The sequence below is a fragment of the Lycorma delicatula genome, chromosome 7, assembly GCF_047948215.1.
Source record: "Lycorma delicatula isolate Av1 chromosome 7, ASM4794821v1, whole genome shotgun sequence".
Taxonomy (NCBI): Eukaryota; Metazoa; Arthropoda; class Insecta; order Hemiptera; family Fulgoridae; genus Lycorma; species Lycorma delicatula.
Window position 1 is genome coordinate 76199275 of NC_134461.1, and position 19935 is coordinate 76219209.

Sequence of the window (19935 nt, forward strand, 5' to 3'; positions counted from 1 at the left end):
ATCTCAAATGAAACTCATATTTTAAGAAAATTAAAACATAAGTTTCAGTGCTTTGAAAATTTTCAAATTTATATTTTCTGTAATACTTCATAAAATAATATTTTTTTGTAAACATGAGGTTATGCATAATTATTAGTAAATTTTCTTCTGTTTCTCTCCTTTTAAAGAAGAGAAATTATTTCTTTCTTTCTTGAGAGATAGATAGTGAGATACTGAGAAAGAGAGAGCGAGAGAGAGAGAGTGTGAGCGTGCCGCTTGGATACTTCCGTTCTTACCCGTAAATGAATATAAACGGTTGTTTTGTAAGCTTTAATAGTTGATCTCTGTGAGCTTGTAAAAAAATGTCCTATTCATTTACCTTGGCAATGGTATGAAATTTGTTTACATCTTACATTTATTAACGCCATTTAAATGTATCAGCAATAAACTTTATTATTAAAAAAAAATTACAATTAAATAGAAGCATTGTATAATATGATACTATACAGAATTTTTCTCAGTATCTTTTGTGATACTGAGAAATCTGAGCAGTTATACTTTTTATAACTGCTTATAAAATACATCGTGTATAAGACGGTTTTTTTATCTACGAGAAAAAATCTCATATATGATTAACGATGTTACTTTTCGAGTTAAATATGACCGGCGTTTCCTTGGACTTTAACTGGATTATAATATACTCATAACCGTATATTCAACTTATTAAATAAGATAACAGAAAACCGGTTTACCGGTTGTACTGTTCATTTTTTGTAAGCATGGCATGAGATAAAAAAAAACAATCTTTCGCAATAAGTGCATCAGAAGGGCGGATTTCCGGTTTTAGTTATCCTTGAAAAGTAATCAAAAATCCATTTTTTCCGCTAACTTCGGTTCCTCTTAACCGATTCGCTTGAAAAACAATAGGGCTGTATTCCAATAGGTTTACATCACCGCATCAAGTTTCGTAAAAATCGATTAAGATTTGCGGACAAAAATCACATACATGTATAAACATTCCCGAATCGTATTCAGAAGACTCCAAAACGTAAAAAAAGTCGCTCCCCTTATTCCTGTAAAAATTTCCTGTATAACAACATTGGAAAAAGTTTTTCTCCTTATAAAATCTGACAGGGCGCAGTAGCAATTTTTACAGACTCTTCGGAAATCTACAAAAAAAGATATTTATCTTATTATTGTTTAAGTATTTATGTTTTTCGGTTAGGTTATCAAAACTTAATCAAGATATTTCTAGTGGCATATAATTAAACATTTAATTTAGTATACATTATCATTTATTTAAATATTACCTATGACAGTATAAATAAAGGTATTTTGTACGCTTCACCAGTAGTACATAAACTTAGTTTAGAACAGTTAATAAGCATCAAACAAGTCTTATTTCTTAAAATAATTTATTATTAAAAAATAAAAAGAAATGGAAAAAAAAATTGTAGCTAATTGAACGAAAAATAGCTGAACCCAAAATCCTGTTTTTTGGTTCTAACTCTGGATTTTGTGAACCGATTAGCTTGAAAATCAATAGGGTTCTATTCCCTATAGGTTTACATGATCCTACCAAATTTTGTCAAAATTGTTAGAATCGTCCTGAAGAGTGGATGAAAAAAATCTTATACGTACCTATATATGTATGTATACAGGTGTATCACGAGTTCTCCCGGGACTTTCATAACCTATTCTATTGGTGAAAATGATGGGAAAAGTTCATTTAAATATACATCCTAAAATGCTTCGCTCGGATTTCAGCTACCCCGGTTAAATGAGGTCGTACTGAAATTTTTAGGACGGTAATTAAGGGACAGATAATTAATGTAATTAAAGCGGTAATTCGTACCCGCTACGAACGATCTGTCCAACAGGATGTTGTTATTGGTGAATTATCGATGCAGTTTAACGCAGTCCACACGTCAGCATACGTCATCTTTCTAAGCGGAACAGAGTTTTGTATTCGATGGTTTGGAGGATACTTAAACAAAAGAAATTTTATCTTTATCATAAACAGGCAGTTCAACATCTATACTGAGGAGACGGTCCGCTTCGCTTCTGCAACTGGTGGAATACAAATCGACAACTCTACAAGTATGGTTTGTTTACCGATGAGGAAAATTTCACTCGTGATGGCGTCAACAATTTACGCAATGAGCATACGTCGACAAGAAGTAAATCCTCATGAAACGGTGTAAAGCAATTTTCAACACCGATTTAGCTCAATGTATGGTGCGGCCTTCTTCACAATCGGCTATTTAGACGGTTTATATTACCTAGCCATTGGCTACTAATTTGCCTCAGCTGCTTAAAGATGTTCCTCTAGCGCTTAGACGGAAAGTATATTTCCAGCACGATGGCGCACTCCCCAATCCTATTGTGCCATTTCCACTCATTTAAATCATTATTTAAATGAGAAATGGATTGGTCTTGGAAATCTACATTCCTGGCCACCATGATCGGCTGATCTAACATCTTTAGATTTTTGCGTCTGGGGATGGATGAAAAATATTTTATACAAAACAAAAATATATTCATTCTCGTAAGGAATTAATTGTCCGCATTATGGATGCGGCTAGGCAACTTAAGGACAGCTCTGAAGAACTTAAAATAGCAACAAAAACAGTACAGAACTTATGTTTAATTTTATGGGTTTATTACCTATTTAACAAAGTTTTAACGTATGTCAAACACAAAGCAGAGATTTTTACCCTAATTTATTGGTTTCACCCCAGATTTCTCAAAAACTATTGCAGATAGGATTCTGGGACGGGACCTATTTTATTAAATTTTTCAGCTAAAACCATAAGAGATTACTTATTCTGCCCCTTAATTAACATCCTAGAAATTTCAGTACGACCTCATTTCACCGAAATAGTTGAAATCCGAGCGAAATCTTTCACTAACCGTAACTTGCAAACGAAGCATTTTTAGACATATGTTTGTATGAACTTTTTCCATTATTTTCACTAGTAGAGTTGGTTTTGAAAGTTCCGGAATTATTTCTTGATACATTCTGTAGTAACATGATTGGATGTAATAGCGATTTCCAAATTCTTTTAAATCCTCTAAAAAGTATGCTCTTTTTCAACTTTTAACTTTTATCTCATATTTGTCTCTGTCTAGTCTCTCTCTCTCTCTCTCTATTATTGCATCTAACATTCTTTTTATTAAAAAAAAACAAAACGTCATTAATCAGTCCATATTTATTTTATATAAACGGTCCCGTCTTCTAAACCAGTCTGTATTTCAATTCATTTAATTACTTGTACAAAGTAAAGGAAGTATTGTGATCACTAAACATTTCGGTTTTCATATTTCAACGGAAATATCCAATTTGACCAAAATTTTACAATAAATTAAATAATAATTCAATGATAATAAAGAAAAAAATGAAAAAAATTATTAGTGAAATAAAATTTTATTTACTTTTAAAAATGTTTAAATTTAATTTAATAGGCATTACATATGTAATATATTTGGTGAAGCATCTGATTATTTAATATTAATTGAAAATTATAATTTAGAATCGTATTATTTGTGGATTTTCTTAGCAAATTCTAATAAAAATTGTATATTTATTTCTAAAAAAAATTATTTTATTTAAATATTTGACAGAAAAATAAAATACATTTTTGAATTGTATTCAATTTAAAGTGTTGAAAGTTTTTTTAACTTCTGCGTAATATGCACAAGATTTCTGGTGTGTCGTATAAATAAAAGGCAATAGTAATTATTCCGTTAATATAACTATTCCGTTTATTAAACTCATGTATAATGGTTACAAATATTATTTTTGACCTTACGGTGTAGAATAATCAGTTTTTATTATTGGATTATTTGGAAAACAATTTATTTAAAGACTAATCAAGGGACTTTTACTCTAACCTAATATTTCAGGTAAGATTGTTGAATTAATAATTTTATAAATATTTGATATTAATAAAAACTAATGTTTTAGCAATTATGTAACTGTCTACTTTTATTAAAGAATTGTATTAAAGAATTGGAGGATCCGTATCTCACTTTCAAATGAAATAAGTTTAAATAAATTGCAGCAAAAATCTGTATATGTAATTTAATAGACGTACAAGGAAGTCATGTGATCTCCACATCAGATTTTTTCTTTAAAGCATATTTTTAAATACATATGTTTTTACGGAAATACACATTCGAGATTGTTATAAAAAAGATTTCTATCATCAGGCATAGAGTAAATAAGTATAACATAAATATTACTGTCGACCCTAATCTTATTAATTTATTTTGACGTTCGAAAGGAGAATTAGGGGGGTTCTAATGATTGTACTGTAGTTTAAAACTAAGTAATTTTTATGTTTTTCAGTGTTAACTTGAAAAAAAAAAGATTATATTTAAAATTTCTGACTAGTAGAATTATTATTGTATTAAAAGTAACTGACATTAAAACTTTACGTAATGCAAGAAGTGTCATGGATTAATAAAAGATGAAGATTTTTGTTTTCATTTCTTTTTTATCTTCTAATTTATAATAATCTTTTTTTTGAATAGATATAAGAATGTATGGCTTATTATTGTTAGTTATTCACACTTAATTGTATTATTCACGTACATTTGTCATTCTCTGATGCTATTAGGCAGCAGATTCTATATCCATGGCTGGTATAGGGATTATTGTACCGCCTGCCCCATCCAGTTTAGTATAATCCTTCTTTTCTCCTTTTATTCGTGATTACTTTTCATCCTTTTTTAAGTTATTTATCTTCTATTCTTTTTAATCTTGCATTCTTTACAGTTTTATATAATTTTGTGTTTTTCTTCTTTTTTCCTATTAAAGTATCATTATTTCTTCTTTTGTTGAATTGTAAATTAGTTTAAAAAAATCATCCTTAGAGGAAACTATTATTACTTATACTAGTTGCTTTATACAGTTCCGATGAGTTTGATTTTTAATGACTCTATAATAACGGTAAGTAGTTCAGAATAGGTTTTTATTATATTTCTCGGTCCTATATAATTTAATTCCATTATTGTAAATTTTCTATTTAAAAAAAAAAAACTGAAGAAAACCTCAAGCAATTTTATCATTTTCTAATTGTATTTTAATTTTACTTGATTTTATCTAGATTTAAAAAATGCAGATGAATTTTTTCTGACTAAAATAATTGGGTAATAGAAAAAACTTACTCATCACTCCTTACATAAATAAATTAACAATAAAATAATTCCAGTTTGGCATCAATCTGCTGTTAATGCTGGAAGTAGTATAATTGAAAAAAAAAACATTTTTTTTTAAATACTGCTATAAACTTTTTTCGATTAGAGATGAATTTGATAAACGATCTTTTTTTCAAACAGGTTTATTTTAAGAAATTTACTACGATTTTTGAATAATTCTTGAGTTAATGGAATTTTTTTGTATCCTTTAAAATAAAAGTTGTAATATTTTCTAGTCATTAGTTATTGTTCTTATATCGTGAAAAAATAATGAAACATGAAAATAAACCAAAAAAGAAGTTTTAAAAAATTTAAAAAATCTATATTTTAAAAATTTGATCGGTTCTCATCCTTAATATTGCTCCCAAAGTATTTTTTGGATCATTTGCACTACTACTATACCTAGGAAGACATAAAAAAAAATATTCGATTAAAAAGTATGCAATAAAAATAGTTTTTCTTCAATTTTTGAGGAAGAATAATTTTGGGACAAATTTCTTTAAAAATGGTTGGATAAGCATGCATGCATGTACTGAACATAAAATAAAGCGGGATTATGTTTACAAAATTTTAAGAAAATTGACCCCAGAAGACTGTACCTTCTGGAGATATTGACCCCAAACTTTTACTTACAAATAGCCCCCATATACTCGAGTCTGTGTACACAAAATTTCATCAAAATCGGTTTATCCACTCAAAAGTTATTAAGCTTCAAACACGTCAACAAACGTTAATATGTACCTACCTGTTCGAATGTTCGTATGCACGTACAAACCTGGTGGTTTATATGTACATACGTACGTACATATGTGCATAAGAACATTACCCCCTACAACTTTTTTTTTTGATTCCTGGGACATGAAACTTCGATAAATTAAAAAAAACATGGCTTTTGAGCTATGGTGCCAGGAAAATTAATTCCGAGAAAAATATTAGATTCGATAAAAAAAAGGATTAATTTTTTATGGGCATCTTTCAAATACGAACAAAAATCGATCAACAATGAAAATAGTCTAATTATTTAAAAACAGAAAAACTGAATTAACTTGGTTTTCAAAAGTCAAAGAAGGTTTGATAGAAAAACGTATCTCTGAAGAAAAAATCCAATAAAGATTAACCTTTAGGTATAAATCCAAAAATTGGAAGTTTATTTAGCCAAATTCAAAAAAATCAAGAAATTAAGATCAAGTAATCAGAAAAAAAAACAGCAAACTAAGATGATGAAAGAATATTAGAAAATGAGAAAAAATGCAAGTCAAAATAAAAGTTGTAACGCGGTCCATAGTGTTCAAATCTAAAAAATAAAGATCTTTGGAACGTCGTATTACTCAATTTCTTTTTTTAATTTTCAAAACTCCAGATAGTACAAAACTTCCTAAAATGTAACTTTCTCCTCGAAATTAAAAAAAAATACAACAAAATCGGTGAATTAAGTGAGTGCTCTTAGAAAAAAATGACGTACTAGTTGAATTGAGAAAATGTTTCTCCTTTTATGAGGTCAGTTTAAAATAAAATAATAGATTGTAAAAAAAACAATATTTTTTAACATAGTGGATACCGATAAACGAAATTTAGTTCAGTATTAGACGCTTACGTTCCACAAAATCTGATTCTATGTTTTGGCAACTTCCGACGTAATACTGTTCGTTCATTATAAACCTGATAATAATGTGAGATTTTGTATTATAATAAAATATAATCATAGATCACAATATTATGAAATAAACTCAATGATAAATTAATATATTTGCATTAAAATGTAATTATTCTAAATAATTTTATATATATTTAAATACTACAGTAAAATATTTGTATGTTATATAAGTAAATTTTTAATAGTAGTCCGATTTAATCGTAGAAGTAAAATATTTTAATCTTAACCATGAATAAGCCATATTAACGTCTTTTGTATTATAAAATCTTGTTTCAATGTATTATTCTTTCTTTTTTTCAATTTACATAAAACTTTTATGTTAGACTTATTTAATTCAGTTTATTTTTAACATTATTATAATGTATTACTTTTTTAATTTAGTCTGGTATAAAGAATTTTAAGGTTATATTAATCTTTCGGCTTTTAAAACGGTTTGGTATGTGTTGTTTGTGTGTGTGCATGTATGTATGAATTTGTAGAACCAGTTTAAGTTAATTCATTATAACAGAGTTTTAATATTAAAAAGTTTAAATAGTAAATGACCGTTAGAGGTGTAACAGGTTTTCTTGTGGACTAGTTTTGGTGTGACCTGTGTACAGTAAACTATGTTGCTGGTACATATCAGGTGACCAGCAGGTATATTCGATGCGATTACATATTTTTTATGTGTTGCGCGCGCGCGCGCGTGTATGTATGTGCTTGTCCACACATACACACAAAGTTATTGAGAAAGGATGAGACTTTCACATGTGTGGAATATTATAGAACCAATAAACTGTATTTTTTTTAATTTGTTTGTATTTTCTAATACCGCTTTGGTTGATTATAGTAGATAACTATAATGCTTTTTAGTCTTTTTTTGTAGTTTTTAATAATGTAATTCTTTTATTTCTCTTTAATCCCTTCTGGTGAATTCTGTTTACGTTTTATGGTTTTATATTTTTAAAATGGAACTTCGTAAATTTTAAATGTTCATGGACAATTTTTTTTATTGTCATAAAGAGTTCTATACAAAGGTTAATTTTTTTCCCCAAAAAATTACAAAATACAATATTTATTTTAATTTAAAGTATATATTTTCAAATAAACTGATTTAATATATATATATATATATATATATACAGTCATCGAAAAAGGTTGCAGCAATTTAAAAAAAAAATTCTCAGGAAATACTTGAAATAATCAAACAAATATATTTTTTTTAAATTCACCAACTCAAAAGGTTTTTTTACATACCTTAGAATTTAAATTTTGCTCCATTGGTCGCTTTGCAAACACCCAGCCGATAATCAACTTATGCCCAGGTCCGTTGGATTATCGCAGGCGTAACTGTGGCAATAGCAGCGGTTGTCTTCAATGTAGGCAATGTTTTTAACGTATTCCTATAGAAAAACATCTAAGGGAGGTCAAACCTGGTCTTCTAAGAGGCTAAACCTGGATTTCTAATAATCGGTCCTACCAACCCAATCAATTATTAGGGAATCTTTCATTGAGAGCGCGTGAACGCCTAGGCTAAAGTGTGGGGATGTGGCGACGCACCATCTTATTGAAACATTACAGCAACGTTACTTTCTTGTTCAATTTGATCAACTTAAGTTTTAGCATCTCTAAATTAACTTTCCCTGTGATAGTAGGCTCATGAAAAAATAATGAGCCAATCACACCGATCGGATATCAAACCGTCCCGCACGTTTATTTTTGGAGATTCCCTGACATACTCAATAATTTCATTGAGTTGCTTAGATCTCCGTATGCTACGATTATGTCAAAACATTTAAGACAACGAACGGATCGCCACTGCTATTGCCATAGTTACGCCCCAATTATTATTTATTAATAATACATTTTTAATTAAGTTTTTAACCGTTATAATTTGTTTTTTGTTTGTTTTTTAATATGTAACAGATCTAAATATTGAAATGAGATATGAATTTATTTGCTCGCCTTGTTTTTTTTAAAAACAAATACAGTAATTTTAATAAACTATTCCTCTAATTGTAGGTTGATATTTTATATAGTACTTGTTTCTAATCTTGACATTGACTGCTTAACGGATTCATTAATGTAGACAGATGTGGGCAGTTCACGCGACGCTACAACGTGTGGGCATCATTACCTTCGGAGACTTGAGTATGTGTGTTATCTGTTGTTACTTGAACACCCGGTTTTGATGTCACACTGAACTTGATTTTAAACAACATTTTACAGTAGGCGAATGACCCTGTACCCTAAATGAATCACTTCTTTCCTAATACAAAAATTATGTTACGCTTATTATTATGTATTCAGATATAAAATCAATTTATGTTTCATAATTATATTATACGTAATTATTACATTACTAAACCGATTTAATTACATAATTTACAGAATAGTTATTTTAAAATATTAATGTCGAAATTATTATTGAAATTCAACTTTTAACGACCAAATTTTAATTACGATTGCTTAGAATAATTTCAAAATTCATATGCTGAGAATATTTAAAATACGGTTGCAACATAACAGTTCTTAGACTGTAATTTCTCTATCATTCAGAGATCTTTTCAGTTTAAAAAAAAAATAACTTTTTGAAACTATAATAAATTAACGTAGAGAAATAAAAAAAAGATTATATCTTACAGACGATTCTTTAACTTTTTGTGGCATTCATTTATATTTTTACTGTCATTTACCAACATTTAAAAAAAAACATTTTGAAAGTGTTTTCATGTATGTTATATTATTATATCGGGAGATAAGTGGTTGAGATGAAATTGTCTTACCAATTACATCTACCTGTTATATTTTACAATAGGATCATATCACTTGGAGATAATATTATCATATCCATTTCTATTGTACTAACCGTAAAAAAATAATACAAGTACTTTTTAGATCGTCTTTTCATTATCACTTTCTGAATTCCACACCAAAATTAGGTTCAGTGATTTTTTTTTTGCTAAGTGTTTTTAAATTTGTCACCGGTTTCAATAATTCGAAATTTAAATAAGAATTATAAAGTGGAAGTTTTATTATTATTATTATTTTTTTTTATAGAGTTCATTTTAAAAGATGAAAAAATTAACTTATTTCCTAAATAGTTATTTGTTTATCTTGGTTTTAATAGATAAGACTGAATAACCCTTTAGTAGAAAAATATTAGAATACTAACATATTTTTGATATTTAAAGAAAAGATAATATATAAAAATTAACCGTGTAACTTTCATGCTGGGTTTTAAATTTTAAAGCACCTAAATTAATGAAGTTTTCTTTAAAACTTATTAAATATATTTAATAATCAATAGATGATGTCTTTGGTGAAAATCCATTACCAAATTTGGAAAATAAAAACAACATATGTTTTTTTGATTTTCGCTAGTTTTATTTAAACATGAGAGCTATTTTGATACAAAGCAGCTTCTTCAGATCCTACGTACAGAATAATAAAGTTAGATACAAAGAGCAAGGTAAATGCATTAAAGCAACAGAGATAACGTACATGAAGTATAACATTAGCGAGTGCACACATTTATCAGTTAAACATAAATTTATCAGTATAATACTATTGGTCTATTTCAGAAAATGGGCGGTATTTGCATTTAGATTCGAAGCTTATCTCTACATTTATAAGTGTAATAATGGTAGGTAAACTATTCAAGTCTTATTGATCATTTAAAATTAATATAGAATTTTTAAGTTCATTAATTTTTAATGACTAAAAAAGGTTTAACTTTAAACCTTCGTTCTCAACTTGTATTACTTTTACAAATTATGATTTTTATCAATTAAATGACAGTTATGATTAGAATATCCCTTTAATAATAATAATAAAACTAATAAAAACAATTTTTGTTTCCTAACATGCGATACATGATTTTAATCTGTTTTTCATGCTGAAAACGATTATGAACTCAGAATCTTTCTATCACCGACCATTTTTAAAAACGTTTTAAATTTTAATTAAAGGATTTTTTTCATTTTTCAACGTATAATTAGCATTTTAAGTTCCTATAATATACAGCGTTATCATAAAAGAATGGTGCGGTTTCAGTAATTCATAGGAAGATTGTAGGGAAATTTCTAACAGAGACAATTATAAGGAGGATCACTTTTTTTTATTTTTCTGACTTCCTGTTTATCGTAGACCAAAACCATTCAGGATCTCCACCTACCCGGGCCACCGCCATCTCTTGACCCCAAATCCTAAAAACCCAAAAAATTTTCGCCGCCAAAATCTTGCCGTTTCTAGGCGTTTCATTTTTTTTTTTGACAGAGTATTTTGGGTCAAAGGACGGAAATGGCGAAAAACGGTTTTAATCAGAAGGATTTGACCTGGCGAAGATTTTGTGGGGGGTAATTTTTGGGGGTTTTTGAATTTTGGGGCAGGAGATAAGCGGAGGCCGGGATCGATGGAGAACCGGAAGCGTTTTGGTCTGGGACGAACGGGAAGCCGAAAAAATTAGAAAAAGTGATCCCCCTTGTAATTGTTTCTGTGAGCACTTAGAATATACAGGATTACCATAAAACAATGGTGCGGTGTCAGTAATTCATAGGAAGATTGTAGGGAAATTTCTAGGTGCTTTATCGGTATCCCTGAAAGCCTCCAACCCAAAACTTGTTTATCAGCAGTTGTAACCACAACGTCAGTTCTTGTATTGTTGTTGCGGTGAGTTTAGTGAGTTACTATGTTCTCGGATAAAGACAAAGCAAAGTGTGTTTTATTGATACCTGAATTAAAATCCGTAATTTTAGTTCAACGTGCGTTTCGACGTGAATTCGGAAGAGATCCACCACACAAAAATAACATAACACGTTGGATCAAACAATTCGAAGAAACTGGATCAGTTAAGAAACAGAAATCAACCGGCAGACCAAGTGTACCAGACGAAACGGTTGAACTAATTAGACAATCGGCAATTAGAAGTCCTGGGAAGTCCATCTCCCGTCGAAGCGCCGAATTAGGTATTCCAAAATCAACAGTTCACAAAGTTTTACATAAAAAACTGAAATTACACGCTTATAAAATCCAGATACTGCAGGAATTGAAACCCGATGATGGTGTAAAACGTTACAATTTCGCTGTTGAAATGTTGGACAGAATAAGTGAAAACGAATCATCTAAAAATGATTCGTTTTCCACAAAGTGGAAGCACACTACCTCCAGATGTTTACACCTTTCAGTTGTGTGTCCAAACTGGCGGCATTTGCACAAACGATGAACATATACTATTATTATTTGGCCTTACACGAAGAGAAATCAGTAAACAAACTGCTTTCGGATTAGACGCCTTAAAATAGTTCAGAACCCGCATGGAACACAACAACCAGGCTGTTGGTGCTTTTAAGCTTCATCTTCTTCTTTTAAGCTTCTTCCTAACAAGAAGAAGCTTTAAGTTTTTCTTAACTTTTAAGCTTTAGTATTCTGTAATTAAAAATCTGAAGAACGTACTGTGTATCGAAACAGCTGTCATTTTTAACTAAAATCACTGAAAATAAAAATAAAAATGTATATTGTTTTTATTTTCCAATTTTTAAAACGTGGTTATTACTACTTTTGTTTCATTTATTCAGTTTTTTGCGTATTTGTCGAACAAATGAATATTAGGTATTTTAAGTAACAAACGTAACGAAATTTGTCATATAATTTTAATAATTACTTTTATTATATTTGTAACTTTATAAATGATTGTATTTTTTTTAATGTTTTATAGAAATGGAGGGTCAGATTTTATTGAGGAATTACAAGCAGAAGGTCGCAGCTTGGCGTTGGAAATGGCTGAAGAGACGGAAGATAGTAGAAAACTTAGAGATGTTTTATCACCATCCAGTCCATCCGTACATACCGCATCGCAACCACAAGGTTAATAATTTACTTATAGTTAATACGTTAATATTATATAAAGATCCGATTTTAAAAATTAAAAATATCCTTTTAACAAACAGTGCAACTCTATTATCATTTTTATTTTTAATTCATCATAAATACAATCGTTAGCAAATTATTTCCGGAAATTTAATTAAAAAGTATTTTTCCCTTTTTAAAAAATCTAATTACTATAAAGTAGAAGTAAAACATGAACATAATTTATATTATGAGAGCATAATTCCAAAATTAAGTTTTTCTAGTATTAATTTTGCAAAATTGTCAGGAAGTTTGACACACCAGCAGTCCTCGTAAAAACTTCTAACCTTACATAACATACAGTTCAACTTCACCTGTCAATTCGTAAAAACGTATCACATAAATAAATACACGGTTATGCATTACATCATAACTAATCTTTTTAAAGTAATTGAAGTAGTATGGAAATAGTATGTTTTTAAATAACCAGCTAAAAGAAACAAGTCACATTTGCTATCTAATAACGCATAACAGCTCACCTGCATGTGATTGGGGTTTAATCCTCCCCCAGTAATTTAATTTTAAGGCATAAGAAACAGGAAAAATGCCTGAAGATTTTGGGAGATGTGTGATGGTCTCGACACCAAAGAAAGCAAATGCGATGAAATGTGAAAATGTGATTATTGTGCATCACACAATAATTCTAACTTCACATTCATCCAAAATCTCAATATCTATACTATTCCAAAGAATAGATAAGACATTAGACACAGTCCTGAGTGAAGATCAGTACGGTTGGACTGAAGAGGTACGCAAGAAGCTATAGCACTAAGATTATTAATACAAAATAGCCTAAGATAGGACAAACCTGTGTATATCACCTTTATCGACCTTGAAAAGACGTTAGATTTTGTGAAATAGGACAAAATGTTCATGATACTCAAAAAGAGAGAGATCGGTTGGAAGGATAGAAAGATCATCTGGACTTTGTATAGAAATGAGGAGGCGATTGTCAGAACAGGAGAAGATCAAGAAAGGATAAAAGTGCATAAAGAAATGTGACAGAGTTATCAATTGTCACTTATTTTGTTTAACTCTTATGTACAGGAGGCATTAGATCAAGTGAGGGTAGAAGTCAGAATGGGCATTAACATCCAGGGAGAGAAAATTGATATGCTACTATTTGTGGACGACATTGTGGTGATCATGAAAAGGACATGATCGATATTAGTGAAAAAAAGGACATCATATTTACTAAAGATTACAACCTTGGAAAATGTTACATGATTTATGTTTCATTACGCATGATTTTCTTAAATTTTTTGCTAGTTTTAACTTAACTGATATTCATGAATTTAGCGTACTACCAACAACAAAAACGTTTACAACGAAAAGCTTAAAAATCCTGAACATTTTTCAAAGTGTTTCTTGAGTTGTAATTTTTTAAAAAAGCTCTAACCCCAGTTTTTTCCCTTTATTATCCTCAAAACACAAATACTGTTCTACATAAATCGTTTCTATCAAGAAGTGCAAATCGTTCGTGCGCTACGCGCAGCCGCCCGGCGCACCACTGTTGGTCCGCTCTGCGCCAATAGCAGCTAAAATAAAAATGTGACCATACACAACAAACAAATAAACCTACGTTTTATCCTTTTTTTATAGGAAAGAAATCTACCGTTATTAAGTATACTTTTGAAAAACTGAATTTAAAAGAATGCGTCAAGAAAGTTAAAAAATAATAATACTTTTTCAACCCTTCATTAAATTTTGATTTTTAAGGTCGTCCTCAAATTAGGGAAAATACTGTCAAAGGCCAAGTTTGGCCTTTTTTAGTGCTTTAATTATTTTTTTAAATAAAATTTTATTTTTTTTGTAGTTTTTTAAAATAAAAATATAGACAAGCCTATAAAACCCACTGTCTATTTTTTAACAACGTTCAAAAGCAAAAAACCTTCATAAAAATAAGCATAGAAATGTCATAAAAATAACATAAAGCCTACTACCTAGCATGAGCTAAGGCTTTTTTGTTTATGGGAGTATGTATTATTTTTTTACTTTAATTTTCCCAACTAGCTTTTTTCTTGATGTTTGAAAATATCAAAGTAATTTTTTGTTAAATTTATATTAATCTTAAGCAGTACTATTTTAAATATTGTTGAAGATAAATAATGTAATTGTTTCATTCAAAAAATCTTCCACTGAAGTTAATCTGGAAGAAACTTTTATTGCCCTAATTTTTTTTTTATAAATTTAACGTAAAAACTAATAAACTGTGTTTGGTGTAATCTTTAAATATACCTGAAAAAAATGCATACATTTCCACTTGAGAACCTCCTTTTTCAAACAGATTGTTTTTTTAAGAATAAATCGAAACGCAGACCTTCCCAATTAATCTGAAGTTTTGATAAATAATGTTTTTATTTATAACTTAATTTTTATAAATTATTAAGTAATATCCAAATTAACGTATATCCGAATTCGATTGATTAAAGGTTTCTAATATTTAATGATTGTATTTCCGAGTTCGGTTCACATCACGTAGTTTATGTACGAGTATAAAAATCAACTTCAAAATTTGTATGAAATTCTAAAACTTAAATATAGAGGAGTATTATTGTATGGCGTATGTTTTTAGAATTATTTAACACGATGCAATAAAATGTGATTCTTGGAGGCTAAAAGTTAAGTGGCGTCCTTTATTGATGACTGCTAAAAAAATGAGGGTCGTTCAATATTAGAGACATATTATTATTACTTTCCTGGAATCATAGCTCTAAAAAGGAAAGTATGGTAATCATTCAAAAATTGAGGTATGAGTGTTTTTTCATTTCTCGGCGATTAATGATTCAGGAACCCCAAAAAACAAAAAAAAAGGGGGGGTAATGCTCCTACGTATGTATGTACGTGTGTAGGCGAGTTAAAAGCTTAATAACTTTTGATTGAATTAATTGATTTTGATGGAATTTTGGGGACAATATCTCCAGCAGGTGGAGAGTTTTGGGGGGGGGGGCAATTTTTGAATTTTTTTGAGGGAAAATTATGCAACACTAACCCCACTTTATATTAAGTTCAGTACATTTTTATTTTTATTTTTATTTTTTGAAAAATTAAAAAAATTATATTTTAAAATTTTTATCGGCTCCCCATCCACAAAATATTTTTTTTTTATCGTTTGCACACTAATATGCTCATGAAGACGTTAAAAAAAATTCAGTAAAAAAATACAAAGATAGCTTTTTTTGAGGGAAGGGAGAATTTTGGGGTAATTATTTTTAAAAATGGTAAAAAAAGCATGTACGCTTGTACTGAATTAATATAAAGTGGGTTAGTTTTTCAAAATTTTACCTCCCAAAAATTCAAAATTTTTTTGAATTTTTAAGCCAAAAACTTTTTTGGGTTTATTTAAACTTTTAATAGTTTTTAGTAATAATATTATAATAAAGTTTCATCTTAATTCACCTCCGACCCAATTAATATTTTTTTGTGGAATTTTTTTAGTTTCCCCCATTTTAAATTTTAGTAAACGTAGAAAAATCAAAAGATTTTCTTGGAAGAAGATTTTGGAGATAGGGAAGCAGAAAAAATAGAAAATATCGATTTCTTTTAATTCTTAAAACTTTTTTGTTTATTTAAATAAATAATGATCATTTTACAATAAAACTTCATAACAAATTACCCCCTCCTCAAAAAAGAAATCTTAACTTTTTTCATGTATAACTATTTTTCCATTATATAAGAAAAATAACCAATGATTGGGGAAAGTATTACAACTCTGTTGTTAGCTTTTTTTATTCAATTACGGTGAAACTAACGCCAATTTTTTATTTACCCGCTTTGAGAGAAAAAGAAGAAAGACGTTTCCTCTTTGTCGAGGGTTTCATTTTTATTTTCTAGCATGTCACATTAGTATTCATTGTTGATTATACGTTGTACTTCTAAACAGTCGCAATAAATTGAGCCTTTATAGTTCCAAAACAACATTTTACTTGCTGGCGAGTATGTTTTGAATTTTTATTTGGATGTTTCCGTACTATATTCTGATGTTTAGATTCCAGATGAAAATTATGGATCCAAACTTCATCAACATAAGTTTTTTCGATCTAAAAAAAAAACATTTCCTTCCGTTAAAAACGTCGTAAAGTTTCATATAAATGTGAATTTACTGTCTTTGTGATTTCGAGTTTTTGCCTAATTCATAAACCAAAATGATTATGGTTGCTCATGGCTTTGTTCCGTCTGCTCTTTTTTATTTAATTGGTATTATTTATGATTGTTTAGGTAGTCGTAGATTTTTTGTTGTTAAGGGTCTTTTGAATTATTTATCTTCTCTTAGTTTTTCTATTTTTATTGTGTATTATGAATATATTTATTATTTTTTTATGTTGTTAGATTTTTTGTTTGTTGTTAAAGGGTTTATGAACTGTAAAGGAGTCCACCTTTAACAGGTTTTGCGGAAATTCAGCTTATCATGGATAATGGAGTGGACAGTGTCGATAATCAAACTACAGATTTTAGCAGTTTCCCAAATTTTGATAAATCTGTCCTTGCGAATAAAAAAAAATTTTAATGCGAGTTTGCAAAACTTCATGCGTCAGTCGAATTTCCATCGTCTTCCGTTACGAAGAAAATAAGTGACAGTTGTTTTGCCTGATTTAACTGTTCAGTCTACTCATAAAAATGTCACAGTTAATACGAATTTTACCAAACTGTTTTACCATTCGCTAGTGAATTTCTATCAGTTTTACAACTTTAGAAAATAAAAAATTTATTTAAGCAAGCTGTTCTTTCATGGTCCACGTTTCAACCGGAGGTGGCATTTTGAAATAAACAAAATATTAATGGAAATTTTTTTCGAACAGCTGATATTTTCTACATCAATGATGATAGCTTGAATATCAGACAGTTTCATTTTATTCTACTAATATTCTTATTATTATTGAACGAGCTTTTTCAGTATTACGTCTTAGCCTTCTTCGGTTTTCTCTCAACCACTAAATAGTTTTAGGTTCTAATTAACAGAGCCTGGCAAACATAAAATATGCATACATTTCTTTTGACTTACGTTGAAAAAAAGAACCTCAATTTTCTACGACCTCCAACAAAATGAAACTGAATCTGATAACCCGTAGTTCGTATGCTAAGCCAAAAAATTGTTTAAATGGGTGTAAACAATAAAACAGATGGAATTATATAACTGAATCATTCTTAAAAATCGTGGTATATTTTTTCTCTATCGCCCGATAACTAAATTTTACTAGATTCTTTGAAGTCATCTTTTATGAATAGGCTCCTGATTCCAGAGTTGAAATCCCGGTCAGGCTTTTTATTACCTGCTATAAAAATTCATACCAAATTCCAGCCCATTCTCTTCTAGTTTATGTAGCGAATTAATCATTAAACTAATAATAATCATGAATCATTGTTTGTTAGTAAATGATGTATTAACAGAATTTGAAGAGGACATCTGTCACATAAAATTCTTTCGACCTTGTGTGGAGACAGTAGTAACTGAAAATAGATAATGTAATTTGCAATAAACGCCGTAAAGTAGCAGCGTATGCAACCAACATCTCATTGTGAATAATATTGTGTATTTTAAATAAAAAGAAACTAGTTGGTTTGAGTATTACTGTAGACGTAACATACAATCCTATTTACTAGGCTTTTGTCCTACACATAATTCTATTCACTCATTACAATTTTTATTATTTTACATTTTAATTAGAAAATTGATTAAAATTGATTTTAATTATTATTTACTTCTGATTATTGTTATATTATTTAATCTTTTTTGTATCAAAAAAAATCATTAATCATCATATTCCTTTGTTATTGTTTTTTTTAAGTAAGACTTGTTAATTAATAACAATACAGAATACTATCTTGACCCCGAATCTTGAATAGAAAATATAAAAAAATTGTAATACCTATATCTTGATGAGTTAAAACTAATTCTGTAATTTAATTTATATTATGTTTGCTCGATCATGGAAGCATATGTTACTTCATCTTATTTGATTGGTTTGTCATAAATTGCTTCTTTTTAATGTTTAATTTTCATTAATAATATATTGTCTTGTTAATTCAAAATTATTTTCTTTAAAATTAACATTAAAACTTAATGAACGTTCAAACTGAATTATTATAATAATGTAAATTGTTCTCTTCCCCATCTTCTTGTTGATTACAAAACCTACTCCTGTCTGTCCTTTATTTGATGTTGCGTTAATTATTCTAAAATCACCTGACCAAAAGTCATTTTCCTCTTCCCACCAAACCTTGCTAATTCTTACTACATCTACATTTAACCTATCCATTTTGGTCTTTAAATTTTGTAACCTACCAACCTTTTTTAGACTTATAACATTACACATTTCGACTCGTAGAATGTTATTTTTTAATTTTCTGGTGACCCCTTTCTTAGCAGTCCCCACCAAGATCTGAATGGGGGCTAGTACACCTTCGGAAGGTGAACTATATTTTACCAAGGAAGGCACCTTCTTTCAGGAATCATTCCTTAGGCTCTCAACAAATATCATTCTGACATGATTACACCTTCAGTCCAGCTATTCTGTACCACTGAGCACTCAAGCCTCCTCACCATCGGCAAGGTCTTATGATTCATTCATAGAGGGGGAGAAATTGAGTACTTTTTGAAAAAATCCATTTTTGAAACCTTCATTGAAAAATCATGAAATAACTTTTGTTATTCCTTTATGTGGTTCTAGGGTGAACAAACTTTTTTTAGGTATCAGGAATTACCTGTTTGTCATTTACATCGAAGATGAAGTGATGCCAGTTACATATGAGCACAAAGTACATATATACAACCATATAAACAAATTAGCTTACTAAATTTTCCTATTAAATAAAAACAGTAAATATAATTCATTATTCAACAAAAAAGGAATATATTAATTAATTTCTAAAAACATACGACTTAATCTTTCTTATAGATGTAAATATGTATTACATGTATGATACAAGAGACATCAGTTATGGTAGTTTATTATTTTACTTCCTGCAGTAACTGCAGGAAGTAAAATAAAGGTATCACTGAAGGGCTGATTTTCACATGCATTATAGTACACTTTTATCCTTCGAGTATAATCATTATTTTTTGGAATAGTTATATCTTATATTATACCACCAATAAGCAGGAAGCAGAAAGAAAACAAAGGATATTGAAAAAACAGAATTTTGAAATTAAATTTGCCTTCCTTCAGAAGAAAGGAAACTTTGAAAAATTCAAAGTTTGAACAATAAAAGTATCA

General features: G+C 29.1%; 1 protein-coding gene across 2 annotated transcripts in view; it reads left to right on the top strand.

The window, feature by feature from the left end:
* Nucleotides 1-19935, top strand: part of LOC142327746 (beta-1,4-glucuronyltransferase 1) — a 619540-nt gene that overhangs the window by 571127 nt on the left and 28478 nt on the right. For both annotated transcript variants that reach the window (XM_075371051.1, XM_075371050.1), the window contains exon 3: nucleotides 12531-12679. In XM_075371051.1, coding sequence (XP_075227166.1) covers nucleotides 12531-12679 — 149 coding nt within the window. The remainder of the gene's footprint in view (nucleotides 1-12530; nucleotides 12680-19935) is intronic.